This window comes from Haliaeetus albicilla, chromosome 22 (genome assembly GCF_947461875.1).
Source record: "Haliaeetus albicilla chromosome 22, bHalAlb1.1, whole genome shotgun sequence".
Classification (NCBI taxonomy): Eukaryota; Metazoa; Chordata; class Aves; order Accipitriformes; family Accipitridae; genus Haliaeetus; species Haliaeetus albicilla.
The window spans coordinates 8,200,533-8,228,532 of record NC_091504.1 but is presented as its reverse complement, the minus strand read 5'-3'; the positions used below and the strand labels follow the sequence as shown (position 1 = coordinate 8,228,532).

The 28,000-nt window shown below is 43.6% G+C and overlaps 5 protein-coding genes and 1 non-coding gene across 7 annotated transcripts; 4 read left to right on the top strand and 2 right to left on the bottom strand.

The window, feature by feature from the left end:
- Window positions 1–5,236: 5,236 nt before the first annotated feature.
- ALG1 (ALG1 chitobiosyldiphosphodolichol beta-mannosyltransferase) lies at window positions 5,237–16,411 on the top strand. 2 transcript variants are annotated; one of them, XM_069809607.1, is made up of 13 exons: window positions 5,237–5,471; window positions 5,595–5,672; window positions 6,273–6,376; window positions 6,872–7,020; window positions 7,647–7,736; window positions 8,405–8,515; window positions 9,434–9,555; window positions 10,312–10,350; window positions 10,942–11,001; window positions 12,513–12,623; window positions 13,602–13,716; window positions 14,495–14,570; window positions 14,907–16,411. In XM_069809607.1, the coding sequence occupies exons 1-13, from the start codon at window positions 5,258–5,260 to the stop codon at window positions 15,039–15,041; spliced, it is 1,404 nt and encodes a 467-aa protein (XP_069665708.1). In that variant the 5' UTR covers window positions 5,237–5,257; the 3' UTR covers window positions 15,042–16,411. The 2 variants fall into 2 exon arrangements, with proteins under 2 accessions (XP_069665708.1, XP_069665709.1); XM_069809608.1 differs by lacking the exon at window positions 5,595–5,672.
- Window positions 11,378–12,482, top strand: LOC138690482 (uncharacterized). The gene is given in 3 exon segments (XM_069809611.1): window positions 11,378–11,704; window positions 11,707–11,797; window positions 11,799–12,482. Coding segments are annotated over 3 exon segments (714 nt in total). The 5' UTR covers window positions 11,378–11,484; the 3' UTR covers window positions 12,202–12,482.
- Window positions 16,412–16,926: 515 nt separating the features above from the next.
- EEF2KMT (eukaryotic elongation factor 2 lysine methyltransferase) lies at window positions 16,927–22,974 on the bottom strand. Its single transcript, XM_069809610.1, has 8 exons — window positions 22,759–22,974; window positions 22,608–22,670; window positions 21,847–21,927; window positions 21,524–21,625; window positions 21,201–21,334; window positions 20,069–20,376; window positions 18,593–18,742; window positions 16,927–17,886 (listed from the first exon to the last, which is right to left on the bottom strand). Exons 1-8 carry the CDS (start codon window positions 22,834–22,836, stop codon window positions 17,786–17,788), a joined length of 1,017 nt encoding a protein of 338 aa, XP_069665711.1. The 5' UTR covers window positions 22,837–22,974; the 3' UTR covers window positions 16,927–17,785.
- On the bottom strand, window positions 22,929–23,001 carry TRNAK-UUU (transfer RNA lysine (anticodon UUU)). Its single transcript has one exon. It is a non-coding gene; the product is annotated as a tRNA-Lys (tRNA).
- An 89-nt stretch (window positions 23,002–23,090) lies between these two features.
- Window positions 23,091–25,691, top strand: NDUFB6 (NADH:ubiquinone oxidoreductase subunit B6). The gene is made up of 4 exons (XM_069809613.1): window positions 23,091–23,358; window positions 23,445–23,537; window positions 24,164–24,208; window positions 25,538–25,691. Exons 1-4 carry the CDS (start codon window positions 23,179–23,181, stop codon window positions 25,604–25,606), a joined length of 387 nt encoding a protein of 128 aa, XP_069665714.1. The 5' UTR covers window positions 23,091–23,178; the 3' UTR covers window positions 25,607–25,691.
- Window positions 25,692–26,055: 364 nt separating this feature from the next.
- Window positions 26,056–28,000, top strand: TSKS (testis specific serine kinase substrate). The gene is made up of 3 exons (XM_069809612.1): window positions 26,056–26,694; window positions 27,047–27,239; window positions 27,486–28,000. Exons 1-3 carry the CDS (start codon window positions 26,534–26,536, stop codon window positions 27,699–27,701), a joined length of 570 nt encoding a protein of 189 aa, XP_069665713.1. The 5' UTR covers window positions 26,056–26,533; the 3' UTR covers window positions 27,702–28,000.

Here is a 28,000-nt window from a genome sequence, read left to right as displayed (position 1 = left end):
TAGAACCTCGTAGGATCAGGACTAGAGACAGAAAATTGAGAGATATCACAGAAATATCCAGGATATTAATTTAGATCCAGTGAAGTTGAAGATCTCTTTAGAATTTGGTAGAATCTGAGCTAAAGAAAAATGTATGCATTCAGTGATAATGGGGCTGCACTGAAATCATCCCCGACTCTCTGGGATACTCTAAAAGTTACCAGGAAAAACCACATTGTGGACGACTGTCCAGTATTGCTATAATTAAAAACTAGCTGCCAAGGTGGAACTCCTCTTTGTTTTGCAAGACAAGATTGTGATTTAAAATGTCTAATCCTATTTCACTGTGGAAGGAGCACTGGTATTGCTCAAGGACCCGTCACCTCTCTGTGCAAGCGTCATTCCCCATTGACAGTCTGCAACTGTCAACTGTCCTCATTATTGAATGAGGTTACATGGCTTGCATAGGTGATGATCTGTACCGATTTTAAAACCATGTGCATTTGGAAGCCTAGAGTACAATTTAGTCAGGGAGATCAAATGGTAAAACTGAACTGCAAGTTAGAACTTCAGTTGGACTTTATAGCCATCTCTGCCCCATGAATTATGTGTGACCCTGAGCTCAGCCTTTGACCTTGGATAAAATACTTTCTGTGCTCTACCATACCCAGCTGCTGAGATAAGTGTAGCCCTATTTTTTTACCTAGCGGGGATATTGTCAGTCTTCGCTGTGATAGCCACTGAAGAAAAGAACCTATCCTTTATATAATGAAAAACATTTTATTTCATGATATGAATTTGTATCACAGTATGAATAGCTTCAGTTGACATCTGTTATGTGCAGGACTTCTGTAGTTCCAAAGATCAGAAACATGGACAGACAGATAAATACTGGAGTTTCCACATGAGTTGAAAATGTAAAATAATTTTAAGATTTCTGAATTTCCTAGTGCTGGGCATCCCGCAGTATAACTCAGAGAGATATTTGACTAATTTTATGGATGATGATGAACATTAGCTCTCTAAGTTAAGCAGCTGGCCTTAGATAACCTAGCATGTGTTCAGGTGGTTTATCTTACAAATGCTGTATCCATTGTGTCTTCCAGGACCACCTTTTTTTTTTTTTTTTTAACCTATATTGATACATGGTAAAATGATCATATGGCTGGTGAAAGTGAAATTTGGCCACCTTTGCTGACAAGCCACCTGCAAATGGACTCCGTGTTTCCCAGTACTAGTTTGTCAGGGCCCTGAGTGCAGCAGCAGGCCCTAATTGCCCCGAGCAGACCCACCTGGGGCCTCCATCCACACCTTCTGCCCATGGGCCCAGAAGGCTCATTTAAGCTCAGGCCTGGCCTTCAATTCTTCCATGAGCTATGTTGTAGATGTACCTGTTTCCAGGCTGGTTCCTAAATTGTTGCTTAGATTTAGTGGCTTGATCTTGGCCTCATGACCTTGCTTTTGTCTGATAATCAATGGACTGGCAATAGGACCTGTTGCTGTCATCACCCAGCTGGGGTTGCTGTCGGACTGTGCCCTGATGGTGAGACCATTGCCTGGCCTGTGCTGTGGTCACCCTTGGTCTGTCTTCTCTTAGGACACAGCTGGCTCTGGCTGCTCCCTTTGTTATTCAGTGGTTTTTCCAAACCTGTTTCAGGCTGTGATTATAGTGGCTTATTCAGTACGGGTGCAGATTGGGGTTCTCATTCTGCATTCATGCTGTGAGATCTGTCTCCAAACTGTCTTTTAATAAAAGGATTCCTCCCTGACAAAAATCTTGGGGACTATTTCAGGAAAACTTTTCTTATTCATGCAAGCATTTGTGATGCCTTCTTTCTGCAAACATTCTTAGCGGAAAGCCACTCCTATGTGTAAGAAAGGGAAGTTAGAATTCCCATGGAAACAACTGCCTTGATTTATATTATTGAATAATTTATGCATAGTTGTTCAGCAGTAACTGGAACAAAGCTTTCTAAAAGATACACCTTCCTTTAAATACATAAATTATTTTCACCTGCAAACAACTTTTCCTTTCTCTTACCTCTCCTCAGCAGCTGCTTTTGGTCTGCTACTCCAGAGGTGTGTTCAAAACCTTTACCTGGAGCAAAAAAAGAAGACATAAAGGGAAATGGATTGCTCCACAATGCTGAGGGCACTTTCATTCCCAGTGAAGACTCTTGTTAACACCTCTCTCTCTGAAGTTTCAGCTTTCTTGAAGCAGAGGAGATAGCCTTGTCTTACAGCTGATTGAAACAGACTTCAAGTGAGGAAACTTATTATAGATGGGCTAAGGTTCCACCAATCTATAGGACCAGGCACGTTCTATGTGCTGAAGGTCATGTAGCTTTTGTGAAAGATTCTGGATGTGAAAAACATTAATGATTGTTCCTTTTCCAGTGGAGACATGGGGCACCTTTTGAATTGGAGTTTTCAATAAGACTTGACAGAAATGCTGTAAAACAGCCCTTTGATTTGCAGTCTGTATCTTATATGTTTAGACAAGGTATCACAACACCTTATTCCTGTGAGGTAAGGCTTACTCACTAGGTTCTCCAAAGCATCCTTCCTTAGGCTTCTGCCAAGTGAGAACCTTCTCCAGCCATCATCTGAGTTCCAGATGTGTCACGCAACATAACCAAGGGGAACAAAATTAGACAGAAAAACACAGCTTTTTTTTTTTTACATTACTGCTTTATATGCTTAATCTCCAGGAAAAAAAAAAAAAGCTCATAAAGCTTAATCAAAATCATACCACATTAATCATAGCAATCTATTTTAACAGATTTAGGCAAATAAATTCCAGGTTTGGAAATGATGGCCCTTACAGTATAGCTAATGTATGTAACAATCATAAACTTTATACATCTTGCTTAAAGATAAAGACTGAGGCTCTAAGATTTGAGATAAATTAACTGATGCTGATGTTTCAAATGTTGTATAACTCATTACTTTAACATAACAAGTTTATATTTTGGTAGGTGATTCACTGCTGCTAAAGAAAAAGCTTTGCTTTTATTTCACAATAATGTTTACCACATCATTGGTTAACTGAGAATAGATAACATACATATATTCTCATTTGGTTAACTGAGAATAGATAATGGTTGGACTCGATGATCTTAAAGGTCTTTTCCAACCTAACTGATTCTATGATTCTATACTGTTTCCCATGAAGATGTCTCGAGAAGAAAACTTGAATCCATTGCTTTCAATCTCCAAACTTATTTTCGTCATGCTAGCACAGAAAATACTCTTGTAATACTCAAGAACAGGTGATTGGAGCATCTTCTCTAGATACAGAAAAGAGAACTGAGTATTGCACGGCATTTTATTAGACTTTTTCTTTTCCTCCAATCTGGAGTAGGGAAGAAAGGATCTGAGAGCTGTGAATTGCAATCAAAAAATCTTACACTGGATTCAAATACTCTGCAGTAAGTCAATCTAATAACATTATTTTTTAGCAGGATGCATCTTCATGGACCATAGGCTCCCCACAAATATAATGTATCCTTCTAAACAAGCCTGGAGGGAATGGAAAAGAACATCAGTATCTGGTATGCCTACGCAGCAAGCAGGGACCCTCATCATCAATCTGTTTCAAGTCTAACAATATATGAAATAATATTTTCAGTAGGCTTGTTTGGCTCTCAACACATAGAGTTGTCCCAATAAGCATGTAAGCTGCCTGATGCCTAAGAACTAACTGGGTGTAAGTATCATACTGTTGGTTACTGGTAATGTGTCATGTGAATAATGTGCATGTTATCCTTTGCAACTGGAATGTCTGTTCTACGGATTTTTGGGATGAAGTACACAGATCAAATATTGGTATTAGTCAGGAGGGAAAGGAGTGGCCCTAAAATTAATTTGAGAAGTTGGGGAAAACACGACCAGTAAAATTACAAATATGTTCCTAGCTATCTGAGGTGTATTGCCACAGTTCAGGATATTTGCAAGCAGAATCAAGGAACTACAGGCTCTTTGCTCTGGCTAAACCTAGCTTAGGAACAGTGTTCAGAGAAACCTGTCATATGGCAGAGGCTAGGTTCATTTCCCTTTCCTGTGTCCCTTTTTCTCAGCCTCTTCTTCCTCAAATTCTGAAAGCAAATCAAAGAAGAAAGCCTGTAATTAATGATGCAGCAGAGGGAGTTCTCAGGTCCTGCTTGATTTCTTGAGTGTCTGTGTACACCCAAAGGTACACTCACATGCATGTGCATGCAGCTATTCTGAAGAAACATCCATTTAGCTATTTCTTTTGAGGCTAAGCTACCACAGAATAAGGCACTTTATTTCTGCCCAAAATGACAGAAGAAAAAGAGTCCCTTTAAGGTTAATGGTAGTGCCACAGAATGACAGGATGTCATTTGCAAATAACCTATATGCCAGAAAAAATCATTTTTGTCTCTCAACAGATACTGGCCAAATGCATCACTGCAACTTCACTGCCAGCCACTAGACAGCTTGGAGGGACCAAAGAGGGCAGCTATGGAAGGGACCATGGATTTAGTTCCAGTGACTTGAAAACAAGCACTAGGCACATGATGCAAAGGTGTGAGCAAGCCCTAAGCTGATCTTGCCTCTCTGTGGCTTTCGGACTTAAATATCTGTGCTGTGTACACCTGCCCTCAGTGCATTTCTCCAGGCCACCCAAAAAATCGGCAGCAGATTCTTCACTCTGAAGAGTCCTTCTTGCCTAAGCCCACTCAGGATGGATACCAGATGTTGCCCCTCACTCTAAGTAAACTGTTTAGTTAACTTTAGCATCTTTGTTCTTTCACAGGTCAAGAACGTAAGGGCAGAACACTGCAATACAAATACCTTGAGCTTGAACAAGAACTATTTTTCTTCACCACCGCAGGTACCAGTTATTTTTATCTTCGAAATATTTGGGGTCATTCTGTGCTAGAGAATGTGTCACTTTTTCAGTCAGAGAAGACAGCTCCTTCCTTAAGCTTTCAACTCGGGCACACTGAGCAAGTAATTCATGTTCTGAGGACTGCTTTTCCCGGGCTCCTTTCACGTACCCTGCAGAAAGAAAGAAAATTCATCTCGCATACTACCGTAAACTCGTTTTAAAGTGCGGAGTTTTGGAGCCTCCTCTAGTGACGGCTATTCTCCCCCACAACCGTCTTTTAAAAGGAGATTGAACGCGGGGCCCATCGCTGCTCTGCTCGCTACCCCCCGTCCCACCGCCGCAGAGCCCGGGTCCCCTCAGAGAGCGGCGTCGCCAGGGGGCGCCCTTCCCCCTCGCCGCCCTTCCCGCCGCTGGCGGCACAAGATGGCGGCGGGCGGCGCGGCGCTGCTGCTGGCGGCGGCGGCGGGGACGCTGGTGCTGGCGGCGTTGCTGTGGCGGCGGCGGCGGGCGGCAGCGGGCGACGCGGGGCGGGTGTGCGTGGCGGTGCTGGGCGACCTGGGCCGCAGCCCGCGGATGCAGTACCACGCGCTCTCGCTGGCCCGGCACGGACGCGGCGTCGAGCTGCTGGGCTACCTCCGTGAGTGAGAGCGGGCGGGTCCTTCCCCCCCTCCCCGCTCCACAGGAGGCGGCGGCGGGGCGGGCGCCGGGCCGGGGCGGTGTGCGGGGGTCGCTCCTCTGACGGGCCTCTCCCATCTGGCAGAGACTAGGCCGCACGGCGACGTGCTGCGGAGCGGGAAGATACGGCTGGTGCCCGTGGCGGACCTGCGGGGGCTGCGAGGTGGGTGCGGGACGGCTCCGGCTCCGGCTCCGGCTCCCGGCCCCGCCGGGCGTCCTCGGCCCGGAGCTGCGGGGGAGCGGGTCGCCGGGGCCGGGCCGGGGGCCGGAGCGTGGTCGTGGCGGGTGTTTGTGTTCGGGGGGCAGCAGAGGAAAAGGGGAAACGAGATTTTAGGTGGAAAAATAAACAAGCCGAAGGGGGTTCGGGCCTCGCTGCCGCGGGGCGATGGGCCCGGTCCAGATGTGTGTGCTGGCTCAGCCCGGCCGCACGCAGAGGCTACACACCCTTGGTGCCTCCCTACGCTTCCCTCTGTGGTATTGGAGCACATTAATGCAGTTCTGATACAGGCTGAAACAGGGACGCTTAATTATTTTTTTTTTTAACCTTGTGTGTATGTTTACCCATACCTGCCCCGATTTCTTTGTGTACAAAACATAGAACAGGAATTTGAAGGGATTGTGAGGTGTTTGTCTAAAAACAGGTTTCCATTTTTACAGCGTACCATTATTTTAAAACTTTCTCTGCAGACATGGCTGGTTCTGTATGAGGTGCACATTTCCCGAGAGCTGTAATATTCTTACCAGGTTTTCTGTTGTTTTGCAGTTGGCCCAAAGCTTTTCCAGTATGTCATAAAAGTCATTGTGCAGGCAATACAGTTACTGTACACAATGCTGAAGATAGATCAGCCATCCTATATTCTTCTTCAGGTATGTTTTATGTTAGGACTAATATTAAGAAAAATAAATAGTATTACAGTACAGGGTGTTTTTAGCAGTCTCAGACATTGTTCTGATTATTTGAGAACTAAAACTGGCCCGATCAATGGTATAAACCTATATCAAACTATTTGGCTCTAAACTTTGATTTTTCTGTTAAAAGTTCACATCGGTTCTTCCTGTTAATTGAGCTTTTGAGCTTCATTGGCATGGATAGCAGTAAAAAATAAATCTTAACAGAAATGTTTGTGTGTTTATTGGAGGGGAATTTTGATCCTGATCCAACAGAAAGTTTGAAGTGCCTACTAATCTTCATCAGAGAAACTGGCAGTTCTATAGTTGGTAAATACAAAATTGTCTCTGTTCATTAAGATCTTTAAAGCAGCGCAATTTCAATCATTTGGTTTTCTTTTTCTGGTAGTTGCTTAGTGTTTGTCACTTGATCACAGCCTTATGCTATTTTTATTTGTTTTATTTATTAAACAGAATCCTCCAGGCTTGCCTAGCATAGCTGTTGCCTGGGTAGCATGTCTTTTCTGGAGAAGCAAACTGATAATTGATTGGCACAACTATGGATATACTATAATGAGTCTGAATCATGGAAGAAATCACCCACTAGTACAAATTGCAAAATGGTTTGTACAGTAATTTCTTCTCCTCTTAATAAATTACGTACCTTTGCAGAATTCAGAAGAATGGAAACCAGTGGGGAGAATATAATTAGCAAAGGGCTGTTTCCGTGAAGGATTTCTGGATTTTGCTGTGTTACAACTGCTTTCTATTTCAGAAAGTGTGTTCTGTAAGTCGCCTTTGTTAAACACAAAGGAAGGTGATTGATGAAGTAGGCAGGTTGCTTTTACATGCATATGCAAATTTTGATCTTGTTATTAGAGTGACTTTATATGTACTGGGTTTTTTTACTCTCTAATGCTGCTTTACACTCCCGCTCATCTTTAAAGGTCTGTTTCTTGCTGAATCTAATTGGTTAAATGTAGAGAAAGGCTATAAAGGCTTTCAAATTTTGTGTTCTTAGGTCTTAAGAGGATAAGGAATCATATGCTGTATCCCTTCTCATAAACTGATACTGCTTCAGTATAAGGCGTCAATCAATAATTGATAATTAAATTCCAGTTTCTGGGGGCAGTTGGGTTTCTTTTGGTTTTGTTTGGCTTTAAATTAGCATGGGCACTGGTGTGCAGTTATTGTCTGGCTAAGGCAATTGCCTGTCTGTGGTTTCTAAATAAGAGTTAATTTTTCTCAGGTATGAAAAGCTTTTTGGGCGTCTGTCTGACTATAACTTGTGTGTCACTAATGCAATGAAAGAAGATCTGTGGGTGAATTGCAACATCAAGTAAGTCATATATCGCTAACAAATTAGTATGTGCATATGTGAAGTAAAATGAAAGAACATATCCCTGACGATTCTGGATTCAGAGGAATCTTAGAAAAGAAACTTTCCCTAGCCCATCCATCACCACTGAAGCACGTTAGCTCTGTTTTGTAATGAGCTAGTAGAGTGTGGGCATTCAAGAATCTTCATTACCCTTCATAATTAACACCCCATTGACTAGAAGGTAGCAGTCTAGGTGTTATGGAAGTTTGCTACCAAGCTGCCTGTAGAATCGGAATGAGGCAGACATCACTGTGTATTCTAACAATTAGTCTGCCCTGCAAATTTTTCTTCTGCAATCAGAGGGCTTTAAGGTAAAAGTTGCTCAGGAAAGGTTATGAAGTAAGTTTAAAAATCAGGACAATGATGTCTGCAGTTCTTACAGTTACATTACACTCCTTGAATATGCACACAAGAAAGGGGTCCTTTGTTACAGGATTAATATGTCCACCTTGGTGTATTCCAGCAAACTTCAGGAATATAGAAAGTTGAAAGTAAAAAAATTAATTATTTTGCTGTATTGATTTGCTTAATTACTTTCTGCATTACATTGTTGTAGCCTGTCACTGTACTGTATACGTTTTGTTACATCTGTTTTTTATTTAACTTGTGAATTTATTTCATTATAGGGCAGTAACACTGTATGACAAGCCAGCTTCTTATTTTAAGGAAACACCATTAGAACTTCAACATCATTTGTACGTGAAACTTGCCAAAGACTATGAGCCTTTTAAACCACGGTATGTGTAAGTAAAGCATCAGTTACAGTCCTTAACAGAATGACATAAAGTTATTGCACTTAGTTACCAGAAATACTTTTGCATGGGGTCACAAGTTACTGAACATCAGCAGGCAGAGTGGTCTCTGTGTGCTCTTAACCAGCAGCTGATGCTGTGCAAGTTAGCTTAATTGTTGCTAAGAGAGGCCAGAGTGAGTGAAATCACAACTGTGGTAACACAATGCTTGGTGTGTGAAATAATAGAAGTGTTTTATTTTTAAAGAAGTTGACATAAGTACTGAGGCAAGCTGTAATATAATATCTCTGGGGTGGAACTCGGCAGTTGTCTAGTTCCCATTGAACTACATGACAGTGACTGGATGCTTCGTTAATAGCATCCCTTCCTTTTGCTTACTGTGGAGAGCTTTCAAGATCTTGTTCTGTGTGTTAAACGTTCCTGTCTGGCTATGTGCAGGATGTCTCCTATAGCAGATTTAACAGGGAGTTACTTTACCAAACTAATGCTTGAAAAAGAAGTGAAAGCCATAGTGTATAGTGGGGGTTTTTTTTGGGGGGGGGGGGGGAATGCCCACCACAGAATGTAGAGGTTCTGAGTTTAAGTGAATAAATGTACTGTTGGCCTCCATGCTCTGCTATATGTTTGAGACGGAGCTGGAAAGAGAGACTATTCTCTCAACTTGTTAGGGAAAACACTTTGTTAGAAGATGGAATCGTGCCTATAGCAGTAGTGTCACTAGGCTCTTGGTAGCAATAGGAAAGGTGATCAGGTATCTCTCTGCAGCTCAGTACTGTAATGACTGTGTTTCTAAAGAAGTTGAGCAGCAAATCTGAAACAAAGTGTTTGGAAATTGATGCCAGTTAAGCATAGTATTTCCTGCTTGTTTGTGTAGTCCATACTCAGAAAATTCTGTTTCCATAGTACAGAGTCCAGCAGTTTGAATGCTGAGTGGACTGCTTTTACAGAAATGGATGAAAAAAATGGACATGTGATAAAAGCCAGAGGACGGCCAGCTCTTCTAATCAGCAGCACAAGCTGGACAGGTTTGGAAACAAATAGTTTTATTGTTAATATTTAACCACTGTTTAACAAAAGATAAAACTAGAGCTGTTTATACTTCCTCGCACTTGACGCACTACAGAGGCATGTTTACATCATCAGTGGTGAAGTTACATTTTTCCTTCATTTGGCTGGAAGAATATGAAGACAAGTTATATATGATATACCTCTGTGGCTAAAAATGAATTATTTCTTAAGTTGCATTTTAATTATAGAGCTACAGTCTAGAGGCTCAGCTTCAAGAGTTATTAAAAGAGATTTCTTACTTCTTTTTTTAACTTTTATTCTAGGCATACGGTCTTGCACGGTGGTGTAAAATAGATGAAGAAGCTAAAATATTTACTCCTTTATTTCTGATAATGTATATTACATAATTTTCTCACTTTCTTGTTCTCTGTGGGCAGAACTGTCTATACCTTTGAATTAACAGGGCAATTTCTACACTTAATTCTCTAGCTTTAGAAATGAGAAAATTTTAGCTTGATAGCTTTGAGCATGTGCAGTATTTGTGGCTTGTTTGTCTGCCGTGTTGCCATTAAGGGGATCAAATAAGCACTGTATATGGTTACAGACTTCTATTTATGAAAATAGTTACAGCAGATTTTTAATAGGAAGAGCATGGTCCATACTTCAATCATGTAGGTGAAGGTGAGGAAAATCTTGATTGTTGTTACTTAAAGACAGTAATTCATTATAAGTGACAGAAATATGAATGGCACTAATAAAGCCTTCTCTTTCAGAGGATGAAGACTTTTCAGTCCTTTTAAAAGCTTTAGAAGGTAGGTATGAAGGAATTAACCTTACCTGTTCAAAGGGGAATGGTTGTATTCTGGACAGTTATGAAGGGTTTCACTAAACACCAGTGCTTCCATGTTCAAGTGAAAATGCAGGTGTATTTGATTAATTAGCAGTGGTTTAAGAGTAGTAGTTGAAATAGAGAAGTGGAACATCTGGATTCAATTAGAGTAGTTGTCGGGGAGAATTGTATCTAACTAGCTTGTAAATTGTGATTTTATTTTCTAAGCTGTTACATATACTGTCCATAGGCATCTGCTAATAGGAAAGAAGGAATACTCATTGTCTTATTTTGTAGACTTTGTAGCTGCAGTTTCTAAATTGATACATTGAAACAGCTGATATGGTGTAGTCGAACAAATGCTTTATGAGTAGTGCATTTTAAACAGACCATAATTTATTTCTATAGAAGTTTGTCAATTTTAACATTTCTAAACTTACTACAATTTTACTAGGTATATGCTAGTAAATAAACTACTTGAAGTAGGAAGCTAAACAATTAACACACTGTGACCATTCTTAAACCAAGCATCCATATATTTGTCGACTCTAAAACAGTTTTTTATCTTCTCCAGATTATGAGCGGTATATCGATGAGGGAATCGAGCTTCCATCTTTAGTATGTGTGATAACAGGTAGTAGTTTATGTGCGTTACAATTCCCTCAGTGCAAATACAGAAAACTTCATTTTCACTTTTGTTCTATGCTGACTTTTCTGTTGATGGTGAAGAGAGAGGAGGAATGGTTGCCTTTATGTCTGGTTATAAGAGTAGTGATTTATAGTTGGTCTGTTACAGCCATATAGGCCTCCCTATCTAGTACAGCTGTACATTAGTCCACGTTCAAAAGAATTTAAGCTGAACATTGAGATGATGCTGCAAAAGAAACGTAAAATCTGATGTTTGGAGTGTTAAGCAGAAAGATTTTTATTTAGTGCTGGAAAAAAGGACCATCAAATGGGGTTTTGCCAAAAAGTTGTGTAGGCAGAACGAATGCTGTTTCGTTAACTAAAACTTAGTGTGACTTTGAAGGGCCAGTAGTGCTGAAGAAATTTGTCATTAGTTATTTCGTTATCTTAGGGCTGTAGGCAAAATGCAGGTCAAGACTGGGCGATATCGATGGGCCAAGGCTATTTGTATGAGATTCAACAAGGATCAGTGCTGCGTCCTGCACTTTGGTCACAACAACCCCATGCAACGCTACAGGCTTGGGGAGGAGTGGCTGGAAAGCTGCCTGGTGGAAAAGGACCTGGAGGTGTTGGTGACAGCCGGCTGAATATGAGCCAGCAGTGTGTCCAGGTGGCCAAGAAGGCCAACAGCATCCTGGCTTGTATCAGAAATAGTGTGGCCAGCAGGAGCAGGGAAGCGATCATCCCCCTGTACTTGGCACTGCTGAGGCCGCATTTCGAATACCATGTTCAGTGTTGGGCCCCTCACTACAGGAAAGACACTGGGGTGCTGGAGTGTGTCCAAAGGAGGGCAACGAAGCTGGTGGAGGGTCCAGAGCACAAGTCTTACGAGGAGCGGCTGAGGGAACTGGGGTTGTTTAGTCTGGAGAAAAGGAGGCTGAGGGGAGACCTCATCGCTCTCTACAACTACCTGAAAGGAGGTTGTAGCGAGGTGGGGGTCAGTCTCTTTTCCCAGGTAACAAGCGATAGGACAAGAGGAAATGGCCTCAAGTTGTGCCAGGGGAGGTTTAGATTGGATATTCGGAAAAATTTCTTCACCGAAAGGGTTGTCAAGCATTGGAACAGGCTGCCCAGGGAAATAGTTGAGTCACCATCCCTGGAGGGATTTAAAAGACGTGTAGGTGTGGTGCTTAGGGACGTGCTTTAGTGGTGGTTGGCAGTGCTAGGTTAACGGTTGGACTTGATGGTCTTAAAGGTCTTTTCCAACCTAAATGATTCTATGATTCTATATTGATGGCAGGCTCTTCTAAATACTGAGTGAGAGAAGTCTAGGTTCGCATTTCTTTCTATGGTACTTAGTCTTTTATGTGTCTTTTGGGGGATTGTGTGTGGTATCCTTTTCGATGTACCTGATACAACAGGAGTTTGTCAGCTGTACAGCAAGACGCACAGACCACACTATTTTCAGTCATCTTAATAAAAGAACTATTACATGTATTTCTTTTCTGCTTTAAACAGGTAAAGGACCTCTAAAAGACTACTACAATGGACTGATAAATAAACTGCACTTTAAACATATCCAGATCTGTACACCGTGGCTTGAAGCTGAGGATTACCCTCTTTTGCTTGGTAAATAGTGGATTATGAAACAGGCTTGAGAATGTGTGAAAAACAACTTAGTACAGTTGCGGAGAGCTGATACAGATTTTGCACAGAAGGTGGTAGAATATAGTAAGTGACTGAAGTTGCTGGTTAGTGACAGTATATTTGTGGTTTTGACGCATGCTAACAAAATTGCTAAATTTCTCTAACTACAGTTTTTCACTGTTGTCCCAAGAAGTAGGCATAGTACCTGTATTGCTATTTTCGCCTCTTTGTTTCTTCTAACTACGCTGAAATACGGTGTGCCTGTGCATGTTCCAGTTTACTTTCAGGGTCACTTCAGTAAATGAAATCATAAAGTCTTTGGCTGAGCAACCAAAAGTAGCTGAAATTCTAAATTAACAAGTCCTTGGAATAGTATTCCCTTAGCATGTTTACTGTATTAGGATAAAGTGTGAGTAAGCTTAAAAGTGGTAAAATACATATTCAAATTGATCTGCATTCTGCAGGGTTAGAGCCTGCCAATTTATATGGCTGTAAAACACTGTGTTTATTTGGTACTTTTTAACTAATGACTATAAAGTCTATAAAGTCAACGCTGTAATTTCTGTATTTAGAAATCACTTGAACTGGAAGAGGTTGCTAGTGAGCCATGCAGTGTATCCTGTCTGGATTGTGATGGAGTTCTGTGCAGTTACCTGTTTTTAGCAGATTAAGAGGCAGAAAGGCTGTTTTAAGATATGTGAATTTTAAAATTCCCTTTAATTTAATATGCACTCACCTGATATGTTTCTAAAGCCTCACTAATTTTAGTCACAAAATATATTGCGCTTGGTTTTTTTTGCCCCTGAGTGCTTGAAATTGAGCCAGTCTGGATGGTGTTGAAGGTAGCTCATGTTTAGTTTGCATTGCCCAAAGTAATACATAGCTAGAAAGGTTTACAGTAAGGCTAGAAGAGCTGCTTTCAGAGAATTCAGCCTCTTGTCTGTTTGGCTTGCTTTTCAGGCTCAGCAGACCTGGGGGTATGTCTCCATAAATCATCTAGCGGTTTGGATTTACCCATGAAGGTGGTAGATATGTTTGGCTGTTGTTTACCTGTGTGTGCAATATATTTTGAATGGTAAGAGCTTGCTTATTCTGATACAGTTTAAGTGGATCATATAAAAGAGTATTCTTACAAAGCAAGAGTTCAGGAACTACTCTATATATCAAATGAGATTCCAGCATTATGCCATAATAACTTTCTTTTATTCAGTAAGATAAGTTAGAAATCAAGGTTGTTTTATTTTAAGTTAAAAAATTAAGACGAGTCTCTACAAAGTTGGGAGCATTTAATGCAACCACTTGCCTTAAAAAAATAACTACCCTGTAATCCTTTGTTTCCAAATACTTCATTAAAAAAAAGCTTCCTTCTGCATAGACGTGTCTCTGTTCTGTGAAGGGGTGAGTGTATGCATAGTCAGTCTTAGAATTTATGGTCCTCTGGGGAAACAGTAGCTTTTATAAAGAAACATAAATTCTCTGTGAAGATCTCATGAACTGCATCATGGACAGATTTTCCTTGTGGGTTAATTCTGAAGTAGATTATAGCTTTGATTTTTAATGTATGTCTAGATACCTGAGTGGCAGAAAGACAGAGTGAGGGCCCTTTTGTACTGTAATGGTACATTTAAATAGTCTGACGTAGAAGGGAGAAACAATCTTTAAACTGAAATGTTTAAAACTGCCGCCTTCGTTCCATTTTGTCAGGTATGAAGCTCATATCTAGACATCCAGGATCATTATGTTACAGATAGCCTAGTACAATCTTTTTGGATGTCACTATGCAACTTTTAAAATGTATATGTCCCTCTTGCTGCTTTTTGTCTCATGTTTTTTTCTGTGCCTTTTGTTCACAGTTTACATGAACTTGTGAAACACGATGAAAATGGTCTGATATTTAGGGACTCAAATGAACTTGCAGAACAACTAAAGGTAATGGCTTGACTGATTTTTCTTTCCCACTAGCTGTAACTGCAAAGGTGCTCCCATGTAAGCCACCTTTCCATATCTGACTATCATCTGTGCATTTTGCATTCTCAGAAGATACTGCTTTGCCTGGTCAATGTTACTGGCCTCACTTCTATTTGAATATGAATCTGAAGCTGGCAAGAACATTTAAAATATTGTCATTGTTCACTATTTATAGGGCCAGACCAAAGAGCACTCTCTTACTGCAGCATTGTAGTTGAGGATTAACATTGGGGAGGCTAGAATGAGCCTAAAATGTAGTATGATGGTATTTTTCTGTTTTTCCTTTTTAACTTACAGATGCTTTTCTTGGGATTTCCTACACTGGAAGGCAAACTTCACAACTTCAGAAAAAACCTTCGTGCGTCCAAGCAGCTGCGCTGGGATGAGAGTTGGGACCAGACTGTTCTTCCTTTGCTTGGGCAGAACGAATGACTTTTTGTGGGAGAGGAGGGTGTCACAAAAGCTAATGCATTCCTGAAGCTGCACAGATTTGATAAATAGTGAATAAACAGTTTGTATTGTCTATAGCTGCAGTTTTTAACTACTTCATCTTGGAACGAGTGTTTGGACACACCTCTTCCTTTACAATTTGAGCTTCTCATGTGAGTAAGAGTAGTGCTGAAGGTGCAGCTGAGGCTATTTGTTGTCTGCTAACAGTGTAAGTCTGGAGGGGAGACATGGTTCCTGTGCTGAAGAGCTTGAGCCTTGCTATCTGGACTGCCTTTCTTTCCTTACCACTTGGGATGGATCCTGAGAAAGTGGGAGGGAAGTTTAGTTACTCTAGGAACTCATATGTGCAAAATCTGTTACCTGTGCTGCTTAAAGGTCACTTTTTGGTGAAGATACTTGAATACATAGATAAACTATTACCAGTTATACCTGTTGTACAGTAAGCACTTTAGTAGGTGATTTGGATATGTTCTCTTGCAAATGGAAGATGCCTCTTACTTGAATTAAACTGAGGATACAGTGGGGGTCTTATTTTTTCAACCAGTTAATATTCTTGGCTAGTCTTCCCTAGACAAGCGCTGAATATCCTCTTTTATGATTTGGAGACGATCATTTTGTTTCAAAGTTGTTTTCCTTTGTACAGAGTGTGCAAGAATGTGAAAGCACAGCCACTGGTATGTGACGGCTTTGTTGAACACTTAGAGGAAAACAGACCTTTCAGTGAGTGTTGTCCTTATATACTGAAGTGAATGTGCCCATTTACCTTGAGAAAGAAAGTAAAATGTGTCCCTTTTTGAACAGATGAATAGAAAAGGAAAAAATAAAACCAAAACCTATTATTAAATTATGTATAACTTAATAAAAGGGCACTTCATTTTCTGACTGCTCACTCAGGTATACCCTTCATCTTTTTATTGTTAATATCAGTATTCATAGGCAGACCTTGTGCTTACAAGATGCTTTTTTCATTACCTTTTTAATTATAAAATAGAAGTTAGCCATTTAAAGAATGAATGTACTTGGTTTTATCATGTGGTTACTGCTCTTCAGAATGCCTAGTTCAGTGGTGGTAGATGGTTATAACCTGCACCAGCATTTTTAAACCCGCTTACTGTGTAATCATTTAATATCTGCTTTTGTCAAGCTAGACGGGCATTTGCTAATCTTGCCTTTCCCCTTCTGTGCTGTGGTTACAGTAGACACTCTCTCATCAAAAAAGATTGTTGGCAGTGATTTGATTCCTCTGGTGGGAAGGTGAAAATAAGAGTCCAGGTTGCTTACTGCAGGAGTTTGGCAATTTCACTAGTTTATTGACCGAAGAATGATCCATAAAGATTTATTTGCCGATTTTATTTTGAATTATTTTTTTTTCCCTACTGTTTTCAAGCAAATCCTGTCTGATAGTTTGGCTATTCCCCTTTAGCCACTGGTGTGCACATGGGGGTAAATTAGGCACTTCTCTAATTAAACAGTAATGCTGAAAGCTTTAGAGAGATTTCAGCTTCCTACAATAAATTTTTTTGGATCCAAAACAAGCCATCTGTACAGATCTTTTGAGTGACTTGAAGAATTTTCTGTAAGGGGAGATAAAGAACCTCCTGTTTGGGCTGCTAGCGTGCATTTACTCTGTAAATACTGCCTTTGAATTCTTCCTTCTTGAGGAGAGGTAGCTAAAACCTGGGGTGGGGTTACTTCTGTATATCCAACTTAATACTAGCAGTCATGGCCTCCTTCAGCTTGAAGAATAAGATGATTCTTCATGTTTCAAGTTACCTGTCATCCCTTTTCTCTACTACAGAGGCAGAAGGCTAAAGTATTTGTTCATTTTCTTTTAAGTAGCTTTTAAAACAAGGTACAGAAAAGGAAGTCAGGAGAAAGCAGCATATTTTATTTTCTGCTTCAGGGTTAGCACTGTCCAACAGGAAAATGATTAATGGATTATGGAAAGTTTCAAAGAAGGTGAGCTCAGTTCTTCCTCCTTGCAGTATACATAGAGTATTGCTGCAGAGTGCGATTCTTTATTTTCTGGCCATCTGAGAGAATGGCTTTCCAATAGTTAGTTATGAAAGTGATAGTCCTTATATGAGAGACATGTAAATCAAGTTCTGATTTTTGTCATCACTGCAGAATAAAGATGGACCTGATTTACAGCAGGGTCTATTACTTCCTCTTACAGCATCATGTAAACTTGTGACACTATCTATCTGCTATGTTCACTGTAGGTATTGTTCATAATTCATTTTTAAGATGACCCATACTGCAAATATGCAAGTATATACAGACAAGTATAAAAAAAGAGTAGACAATTACAGCTGGTTTTAATATTAAAAAAATATTTATTACTATGAAACACTGGTTTGCTCCCTTGTCAGTGTGAGCTCCCTTGTCATTCTGTGATCCTGCAGATACGCCTCCATTGTTTACAAATCAAAACACAGCTGAAAAAAAAATACAGTTCAATTCTGTTGTCTTCTACAGAATCAAAGCACAGTATGAGGGGGGCCTTTCTTTTCTGTTGCTTGAGGTTCACAGATACTTTTCAGGGGCAGCAGCTTGCTTGCGTACATGCTGACAATTACAGGAACAAGCGTAACTCTTTGACAACAGTCCGTGCATATAGTTGTATCCTCAGTGCCTCTCATGTACATTTCTAGAATTCAAGATAATCTTGTTGCAAGGACAAGATAGCTCCCATTGGTCTGAAAATTCTGTCATATTTGCCAAGTCTATATAAATAGCTGTAGAATAGTTAGGTTTGGCTGCACGTCACAGAGAAAACCAGTGTTCCTGTGGGCTGGAGTAATCTGCCATCTGATTCCAGCTTTTTCTGTAAAGAGAAACACTGGGAATCATTTTTCTGCTTAATAAAATGAAGAGCAAAAGTTGCACATCACGTTCTGTAAGAAGAAATCGTTAGCATGCTGTTAAAGCAAACTACAGGCAAGTGCTTATGAGTATGTACTTTTAAAAATTAACAGTAACACTTCTGCTGTGCACTCAGCATAATTTTGTGAATTAACCAATTGCTGTAGACCAGCTGTACAGCTAGTAGCCTGCAAAAGACAGGCTTTTGAAGAGCATATGAAGAAAAATCAAAAATCCCTCCATATTTTATTTAATCTTTAGTTGTTCTTTTTTAAATCTCAAAGAACAGTTAAGATAAAGGGTTTAGGCTGCATCTTGAAGGTTATTGCTGTGACAGCACAGCACAGATGGTTTTCATTCTTTAAGCTTAACCCTTTTTTAGTTTCCTATTGCCACCACAGTTGCAATTCGTCTCAAGTTGGCGCTAACAGATGTAAGTTGTGATAGACAGGATGTAGCAAAAAGCTTAAGTTCCAATCTCCTGATCAAATCCCTGTGGAAAAGTTACTGCTTTTAGGCAAACTGCTCTTAAATCCAGCTCTAGGATAAGAATCTCACTATTGGACAATACCCATCACCAAAAAATGCTCCTGTTCATCTCTACTGCAGATTAAGTAATGGGGAAAGAGGCCAAAGCTATTGATACACTTCACAAAAAAGGCACCTACCAAGTTCAGCCTGGAACAGGCGATACGTGTCTGGATTACGAATGGTGAAAGCAATGTAGACCTCGGGAGGTTTTCTGTCTGCTGTGGAAGTGGAGAGTTTTTGTAGCATACCAATAAGGACTGAAATGATCTCTGGATCATATACCACATCTGCACAAAAAGGAAAACATTCAATATTTATTGAGAATTGAGCAAAAAGCAGAATGAAAATTACAAACCAAAACCACAAAATATTCATCTTGCAGGAGAATGTTATTGTATTCAGGGGTTAAAAATTCCCAAGAAGAGATCTTAGAAAATGCCTCTATTTTACATGCTATGTCAGGTTGCCCTCATCTCTAGTATCAGTCCAAAATCACTAAAAATCAATGCCGCTTTTTGTAAATGGATTGTTGGATATTGTATTTAAGCCCATCTTAAGGGAGACAGCAAAAATGTTGAGCATTGGTACTCTCTGTTATGACTGTCCTTAGCAGAATGAAACTGCGTTGTTAAAAATCTCTATTTTAGAGGCTGATTGCAAAAGTTTTCATCTTGAATAATTTTCTTGAGAGCAGAAACAGCAATGAAAGGTAAAACTGATCACTAAGGGGTACAAATTGTCAGCCTTACTAATTAGCACTGTAATTCTGAAATGTCAGTCTTGTGTTCAGGGCTGATATTCAAGAGGTGGTTGTTTATTACACAGAAATGTCAAAGGATGTATGCATACCAGTGACAGACATAGCAGTTACTCTTGATGCAATGTAAATAAGGAATTGTCCCCTTATAAGCAAATAGTAGATACATATAAATCGCCTTCAGTTTTGAGTTGCCTTGTCTTCCCAAGTTCAGCTTGGGCTGGTTTGTGCATTCTCTGAACAGTATGGTTGGCATTAGGTAACATACATACAGTGACTTCATTTTACAGAATTCACGTATTTAATGCATCATGTGATATTCTGATGACAAAGGCAGTATATTTTGTCATTTTTTTCACCTGAATTCTTAGGTAATTTTTGCTTTGCAAAGCCCCAAATCAGGGAGTAAGATCCTGTAGCTACAGCTAAGAAATTCTACTATTGCTAGATTTTCCATTACTAGATTTTTATAAACTCCCTCCAGATTTATACATAGGCAAGTCCCAAAAAAGTTACTTTCTTTTAAAGTATGTGTTATCCCTCAAGAGAACACCAACACTGTGAGTTATGAGGCTCTTAAAAGTGGCAGATTCATCATCTTCTGTTTCTGGAATTTCTTTTCTGTATTTAAAAAAAAAATAAAATTTACTTTTCAGTCTGAACATAAACTGCTGAGTATCTGAAAAAGACAGAATGGTGAAATGAACTGGGAGAGGATCTGTCATACACTTGCAGATACGGTAACTGGAGCAGGGTTGAGTGAGTCCTGCACACAAATACCTTTGCATTTATCTCTCTAACCTGCTGCTTCCTGCATGATAGCACACAGCGAGGGATAATCAGGAGTGTAAAGTACCTGCTGCAATGATGACATCAGGTTGAAGATCCAACAGTTGTTTTTCTGTAACTGAGCCCCAGTCAAGTTCTGCAACAATTAGTTTTGGGTTTTGGTAATTCATTGCTTCTGCCTCCTGGCCTTGGGACTCTGTTTGGATGTGCTGGGTAGTTCCAGGCTCCAAGATAAAGCCATTCAAACGGATGTTTTCTGTCAGCTGTTTGAGAACACAATGGTGGTAGTCACTAAATATATATGTCTTGGGTTTGCAGGTTTTACAGATTGCAATTCCAGTGAAGCCGATCCCACTTCCTAACTCCAAGACTGTCCTGAAGGGTAATGGAGTAAAAGAAGTACTTGTTAGGACTCTAAACTGAGTTAGGAAATCAAAACATTCTAAGTATATCTAAAGATAAAATCAATTACAGATTATTTCAATAATTTTTGAGTAAACCACCTACAGTCTAATCTTTGTCTCAAATAACTGGGAGAGTTGGTAAATGCTGAAGATGCAATCGTAAGCATAAGAATTAATTACTTGAAATACTGCTTTTGTGCATGGTACAAAGCATTTCCACCTGGTTTTAGACTTCTGCAGCATGGTTGTCTCCATCTAAACTGGTTGTCCAATTCTTCTCATAGAGGAGAGAAACAGGCACTTCAGCAGTGCAGTCCCTTTCCTTGTGAGGTCGATACTTAAAATTAACTTAGCTGAATCTTTCCTCAAAAGTGCTTGTTCCTCTTGACTGCTTCCAGTCGAGATAATGAGATCGGATATGCACACCTGAACATCGATCATCTAAAGTTAGGTGAGACAAATCCCATCATGGAGTGAAATGCACTAGTTAAAATTACTGGTTAGACGGTGCAGTAGCTGAAATTTAACAGCCTACTTCACAGAACAGGTCAGACTGCATGGTATAATGGTTTTGATTGTAAAACCTGTCTTAAAAGAACTACGAGGTCCTCTCCTGGATTAAAGTTTGACTGTTGCAGAACAGATGAGAGCAACAGTTAGCCAGTAGCAAACGGGTGTAGTCATTGCAGTTATTTTGGGGGTAAATGCTGTATATTACTAAATTACAGTTGTGTAGCTCGCCGTATGAATGAGCTACATCTTTCCCCATCTCCCCATCTGTGCTGCTCTCGTTACCTGTTACTGAAAACAGGGGAGTTCTCTATTGCCCATTCAGCGAGATGAAGAGCAGCGTCCCATGTGACGAGCCCCGTGGTTCCTCCAGAGATAATTGCCATGCTCTCGGAAAGGGTAACAGGTTCTCCCGTGGGCTGGAGGACACACACAAGAAGAGAGAGATGGATCAGCGCAGACAATGCGTTTTACAGTTTACAATCGACATTAGTGCCTGGAAAAAGGCAGGAAGCACTTTGGGTTTCTGAGGGGTTACTTTTAAAGCCAATTATTGGTTAGACCAGATGATTAAAAGTGATTTATAACAACGCAGCATAAGTTCTTACCAGTAAGTAGTTTTTGTAACAGCGAGTAGATTCTTCTTCATTTAAAATACCTGCCAGCGTATCATACAGTTCATCCAGGGGTTCAGCTGCTGTGGATTCATGCTGTGTGAAAAAGAACAGGGCAGTTTCGGGTATCGAATTGTTTGTCATGAAGCAGAAAGCGTACACACATCAAGTCCCATTTTAATACATAGTTGGCCACAATATTTTGTACTGAATGCTATTTTTTGTTAATACAAATAATTCAGCTTGGCCCATAGTGTAAAACTGGCATATTTTCAAGGAAAAAAAAATTTGCAACCAACATGAAAAGTAAGCACTACCTTTTTGATGAGTTCAGTTAGAAAGCATCTTCTGTACTTGGTGGAGGGGGGATATTTTACAGACAGAGGGTGGAGAATGGTCTAAAACAACAAAACAAGAACAGCAACTGAAACCAGTTACCAAGTGAAGATTTTATGAAAGGCAGTAAGGGGCCAGAGAAAGACAGGGGAGCCATTGATTGGTTCTTTGTGTCATGAAATGCATTGTGATTCAAGTCTGTAGCTAAAAGAAGTGACGATGCTGAGCCACAAAATGAAATTTGGTGATTTCTGATCAGTTCCTTAATTTACAGATCTGCGGCAGCAAACGCGTTTTTCGCTTTTCAGAAAATAAACAGCAAAACCAAGCGGAAAGAGAGTCCGGTTAGCTCCATGCTGCTTTTCTCTTCTCTCTTTTTTGGTTTGCCATGTTATTTGCCATTTCCCGTCCACACGCAAAGTTTAATCGCCGTTCGGGCTGACGCGTTCTCAGGGTGGCCGATCACCTCTCCTCCGTCACCCTCGGCGCGCCGGGACCGGGGACCAGCCGGGATGACCTGCTCACGGCATGAGACGCCTCTGCTCAGGGACACGGGTCTTAAGTTTGATGCTAATACAGAACAGCTGAGTAACAGGAAGAGAAAGACATCTGTTCTGCTGGGCCCAAAGGAAACCGGTGACGCAAAGTCACTTGCCTTGGTAATTACGAGCAAACCCCAGCGATTGCTTTGGCTTTGGTCACACCAGGCGGCATCGCGCGTTCACGGCAGCCCGGGCCTCACCTTGTGCAGAATGTCCAGGAGCAGGGAGGAATCCGGCGAGGCCCGCAGGTTTTGTTCAAGCTCCTAAAACAGAGGAAATAAATGAAGCCGAGGCTTCCCCGGACGCCGCCACCCGAGGGGAGGGAGGGCGGCCGCCCGCTCCCCACCGTACCGGCCAGGGGAAGGAAGGGAGCTGCCGGGCCGCCAGGAAGCGGCGCTGGAAGCGGGTCCCCAGCTCCCTCTCGGCCATGGCCGGGTGAGGCCGCGCATCCCCGGCCTCGCCTGATCGCCGCCCCGGGGCGGGGCCGCGGAGGAGGAGCCGCCAAGAAAGAGGAACCCTCCCGCCTGAACAGGGGCTCGAACCCTGGACCCTCAGATTAAAAGTCTGATGCTCTCCCGGCTGAGCTATCCAGGCCCACAGGGGGCGCTAGGCGGGGCCCCCTCACCCACCGGGCTCGGCCTGCCCCTCCGTGCCCGCTGCCACGCCCCCTGGTGACGCGGCGCGGCGCGCCCTGAGGACGTCACCGCCGCGCGCCGTGGCGAAGGACACACCGGGACCGCGACCGCGACCGGGGTCGGCGTCGGCGGCGCCATGAGCGGCTACAGCGAGGACGAGAAGCTGCGGCTGCAGCAGCTCCGCACCCTGCGGCGCCGCTGGCTGCGGGACCAGGAGCTGAGCGAGCGGGAGCCCGTCCTGCCGCCGCGGCGGCTGGGGCCGGTGGCCGCCTTCTGGGAGCGATTCCTGCAGCCCGGGGGGTTCTGGAGGCACCAGGTGAGCGGGGGGGGGGTGGGCGACGGACACACGGACCCGGCCCGGGCGGCCCCGGGCCTGACGCGAGTCCCTGTGCCCCCCCGCAGGTGTTCAAGGCCTACCAGACCAGCGGCTTCATCCTGACGCGGGTCCTGGTCCCCGCCTGGATCATCCTTTACTACCTGAAGTACCACGTCATGGTGCGTGCCGCCCCTCTGTGCGGCCTCTGAAGGGAACGTGAGGAAGGGAGTTGAGGGAGAGGGAGGGAAGTCTAGGTTAAACCCTGGGAGAAGCTCTCTCGGGGGTGGGGGGTGGTGGTGCAACAAGCAGTCACGTAAGGGCTTGTACGAAGGGCTTAAGCGTCTGCTGCAGGCTCAGGTGACTTCCCACGGTCTCTTCACCCCTTCTTCCTTGCTTGGGTGGCAGAAGTATGTATTTTTTTGTGATCTTTTATGGTAGTGACCAGCTTTGACCGTGCTGCCTCCTGCAAGCCAGAAAGCTGTGTCTTAATTGTTGGTTTCCTGGAGGAACAGTGGCCCTGGGGATAACCAGACTGCAGCTGCTGGTGTGGGGAAAGGGAATGGCGAACGCGCTGCCGACGGGACAGACCTTCCACTCTTACAGTCTTGTCTTGCTTGGGAAGTGTAATTTTATTAGCCTCGGGTGTCTTTAAGTAGTGGAACAAACCCGGCCTAATGAGCCTTGTACTCAGTAGAGCTTGTGTTTTAGAAGGGTCGTTTTCCCCATTTTGGAAATCCTGTGTACTTCCTCTGGGTAACGCTCCTTTTTCTTTACCCCTTCTGCCTCTTTTTCCCCCCACTTTCAGAAAACGCCACATGGAGTTGTTATGTCAAATCCACGGATATTCCCAGTAAGTCTATTAATACTTGTTTTATCTTCCAGCTTTGTAAAACAGGCAGAAAAAGGGTGACTTGGAGAGAAGTGCAGGTTTGCGCAGTAGCCGTGCAAGGAGAATTTCTAGAAGGATGAACTTGATACTGTGGGCAGGCTGCCCTGGAGCAGCACAGTTACAGTGTTTTTGAGCAGTTTTCATCTTGTCCTCAGAGCAGACAGTCCCTCTTTCAGTGGTACCTCCCTCTGTAGCGGCAGACTTTTGAGAACCTGGCTGACAGCACTGCCCATCCTGGGCGGAAAACACAAACATTCCCTTATGGGAGTGCAAGCGTTAGTTACAGCACAGTAACAGCATCTTTGTGAAGGGGTTTGGGTGTTTAAAGCTTCTCTGAAAGCGTAATTATCGATGCATGGAATGACAGAGAGGAGTGGTTCTGCTTCTCCTTGCTGACAGGAGCAGCGATTGGCAGGAGTCGGGAGGAGTTTGGCGCTAAGTGCGTCAGTTCTGGCCGCACAAGCTTGGTCCCTGAAGGTCCGCCACGCTCAGGTGTCCCCAGAGAGATAGACTCATGCCACCTCAGCTTGGGACGAGTTTTATGAAGTGGAGAGTGTCCGATTGTTTTGTCTTTACTGTTTTCAGGCTGCTCTGAGCCATTACTCGTTGATTGGTGTAGCGAGTCGGTGGGCAAGTATTCTCATAGCAGTTTAGCTCTGCTGTTTCTGACAGTTGCACATTTTTTGCGTAACATCTGCCTAATTGTGCTTTATCTAAAATAAAATTATAAAAATTTCCATCCATAACAACCACATAGCAACGTACTGAAGGTCAAGCTGTGGGCCTCTGACTTCAGCCTAACTACTCACTTGAGTTAGGTCAGCTTAGTAGGCCAAGACAGTGCCTGAAGCTGTAACAATCAGCAGTTGGGCATCAGATTGATTTTGGGGGGATTACGTAGCTCTTCACAGGCTACAGGCCGTGGGTTTGGAGACTCACTTAGAGCTGTGCTGTGCTGAAGGTGGTTATGCTGTGCTGCGCTGAAGGTGGTTATGCAGTGCTATAAGTCCAATATACATTTTTAAAACAAGATAGTCTCAAAATGTTTGGCTGCTGTTCTGTAGCTGAAAAGGAGGGGTAAAGCAAGTACAGATTTCAGACAATTTGGCTGTTATTTCAGTGTCCTGGGAAATGTTGAGTGAGTGAGAGTGTTCTGAGTAAGTTGTAGTAAGATTATTTTTTTTTTGTCTGGAAGTGGGGACAGTTACAGCTTAAATGAAGGACTGTGCTATGTGAAGGGAGAGACTGGGTGTAGGAGGAAATGCTCACCGTACTCTCTCATTCCATCAGGGGGACAGAATTTTAGAGACGGGAGAAATTATGCCACCCCTGAAAGAAGAACCCCATGAGCACCACTGATGGTTAAAGCTGATTTCGTCCTTCAGCAAACAAGGCGAGAACAGCAGCTGCTTTCTCTCTTCTATAAAAGAGTTTATCCTGCATCGCCTCAGCTTTTCTGTCATTTACTTTCTCCTTAGTCCACATTATTCCACTTGCTCCTCACATGGGAGTTTCTTTTGCCTTTGGTGAGCTTGATTGCTAAGCCCTGGTGATCTCCGACCCCCCCTTCCTCAACTTCCTTGTCTGACCTGACAAGATCTGGCAGCAGGACAACGTGGGCCTTATAGTAACAGGAGAGATGCTGTAGGTCCCAGGGGATTGTGGAGTAGTCTGCTCAGAGGAAAGGTGTCACGGTGAGCTCCTGCACACACATGCAATGGCTGTCCTCTTCCAGTCTAGCAAGCCCTTTTCTACCAACCAGTTCTGACAGAGACTTCCAGTGAAAATTAAGCTTCCACCTATGTCATCCCACTTCTCTGCCAAGAGAGGGTAGCCCAAGTGGCACTGCTGCCAAAACCTCTTTATTCTTTACCCTTTAGCACTTCCTTCTCTGTCTTCAGCCCTTTCTGAGTTGGAGTCTTCCTCCCCTCACAGGCCCCATGTACCTGAGGCGCTTTGTGCTGGGGAAGACTGGCCTCTTGATGAGCAGGGAGTTAGAGTTGATGATCCGTATGGATCCCTTCCAACTTGAGATATTCTACAATTCTAAGTGTCTTGGTGGCTACTTTGGGTGTAGAAAAGGTTAAACCAGCAATCCAAAGGGTAACCTGAGGAATGTAAGGGGAGGGGCTGGGACAGAAGCCCCTCATGACCTCATGGAACTATGTGTGACCAGTATAGCCAGTGCTTGTGAGGTCAAGGTGACAGGCAGGAGCACCCCTGCTGTGCCCGGGGGCAGCCAGACCCCTTGTAGCCCCTCTGGTAGGGACTTGCACCAACAGAGCCATGGGCAATGCAGGGGTGAAGACTCTCCTGCAGTCGACAGAGCTCATGGAGGCCATGGACCCCAAGTCAGGCACCCCTGCTCAGCCCGCAGCCCCCAGGCCCCTGCTGGAACTGGGTGCTCCCCAGGGCCTCACCAAGCCTGCAGCCGTCTCTTTCCTCGGGTAATAGGCAGCTCAGGGTGGGACAGCAAGTGGGGAATAAAGTGGAGGGGCAGTTGTGGGCTGTGAGGGGGCAGCAGGATCCTGCGGGTCATCACTGGGAGGCTCTGGAGGGGGGCACTGGGGAAGCTCGAGGGTCTCTGGGGGAGCTGGAGAGTCAGCCGGGGGCTGTTCGGGGGCACTGGGGAGGGGAGAGACTGGAGAGTTGATGGGGGCTATTGAGAGTTATCAGTTGCAATAGGGGGGCAGTGGGATTAATAGAGGAGTTGTGGGGGCCGCAGGGGGGCTGAGACCTGTGCTTCCTTCCCATGGCCATGGGGGTCCCTGTCACTACCTCTGCCCCACGGTGCGTCAGTCCCGCCAGTGCGGAGTTCCCCAGGAGCCGTCCTCCCCCAAACTGCTGCACCCTGAAGCGAACCTTTGCCTGCACCAACTTGCTGCTGCTCAGCCTGGCCGACCCCGATGGCGCTGCAGACGGGGAGGCTTCCCCTGGACCCCACCTACACACGCCATGCCCCAGGGATAACACCGAGTCCACCGCCCCACTGGTGAGTGACTGCTGGGGATGCTGCACCTCCCTAGGGTCCCCTGACACTCCCACCCCGCTAACGAGAGACTGGTTGGGGTGCCCCACATCTCCAAGGTCCCCCTGCACGCTTCTGCAATGCTTGTGAGGAAGTGGGGACTCTGACATCTCCTGAGGACAGCCCACACCCATGGGGATGGCTCCCAGATTCCCCCAAGGAATCCCTGACACCTCTCCTCCTCTAGTGAGAGCCTCCCCTCCCCCCCAGGACTACAGGGAATTCATGGCACTCCCAGAGGCACATGGACATCCCTACAGCTCCAGCACCCCTAGAGCCACCCCCAATCCCCCACATCCCTACAATGTGGGGCTCAGCTGGTTGTTCGAGGCCACAGACTCGGTCCCAAGTCTCAAGGACCGGTGTGGGTCAGCTTGTAGAGCCCCAGGATCGCCTGGGCATTTTGGAACAGATAACCCTTCCTGAGTAGAGGGAATGGATACCTCTCCCTCAAACAGGGAGGGGTTTGAGTGTCACAACCCCACCAAAAAAGACAATGCAGGACATGGAACGTGTCCCGGCACAGTTACAGCAGGAGCATTCATCACCACCGCCTCGCCTGTCCCACTGACGAAGACGGCACGTGGCACTCGCTGAGCAGGAGCACTACCCACCTGCTGTAAGACACCACACGCTGACAGCGTACTGGACCTGTGCAATGAATGTGTCTCTCTACAAATACAGTAGTCTCTTCGGGACTCTGGGCCTCTGTTACACCTCTCAAA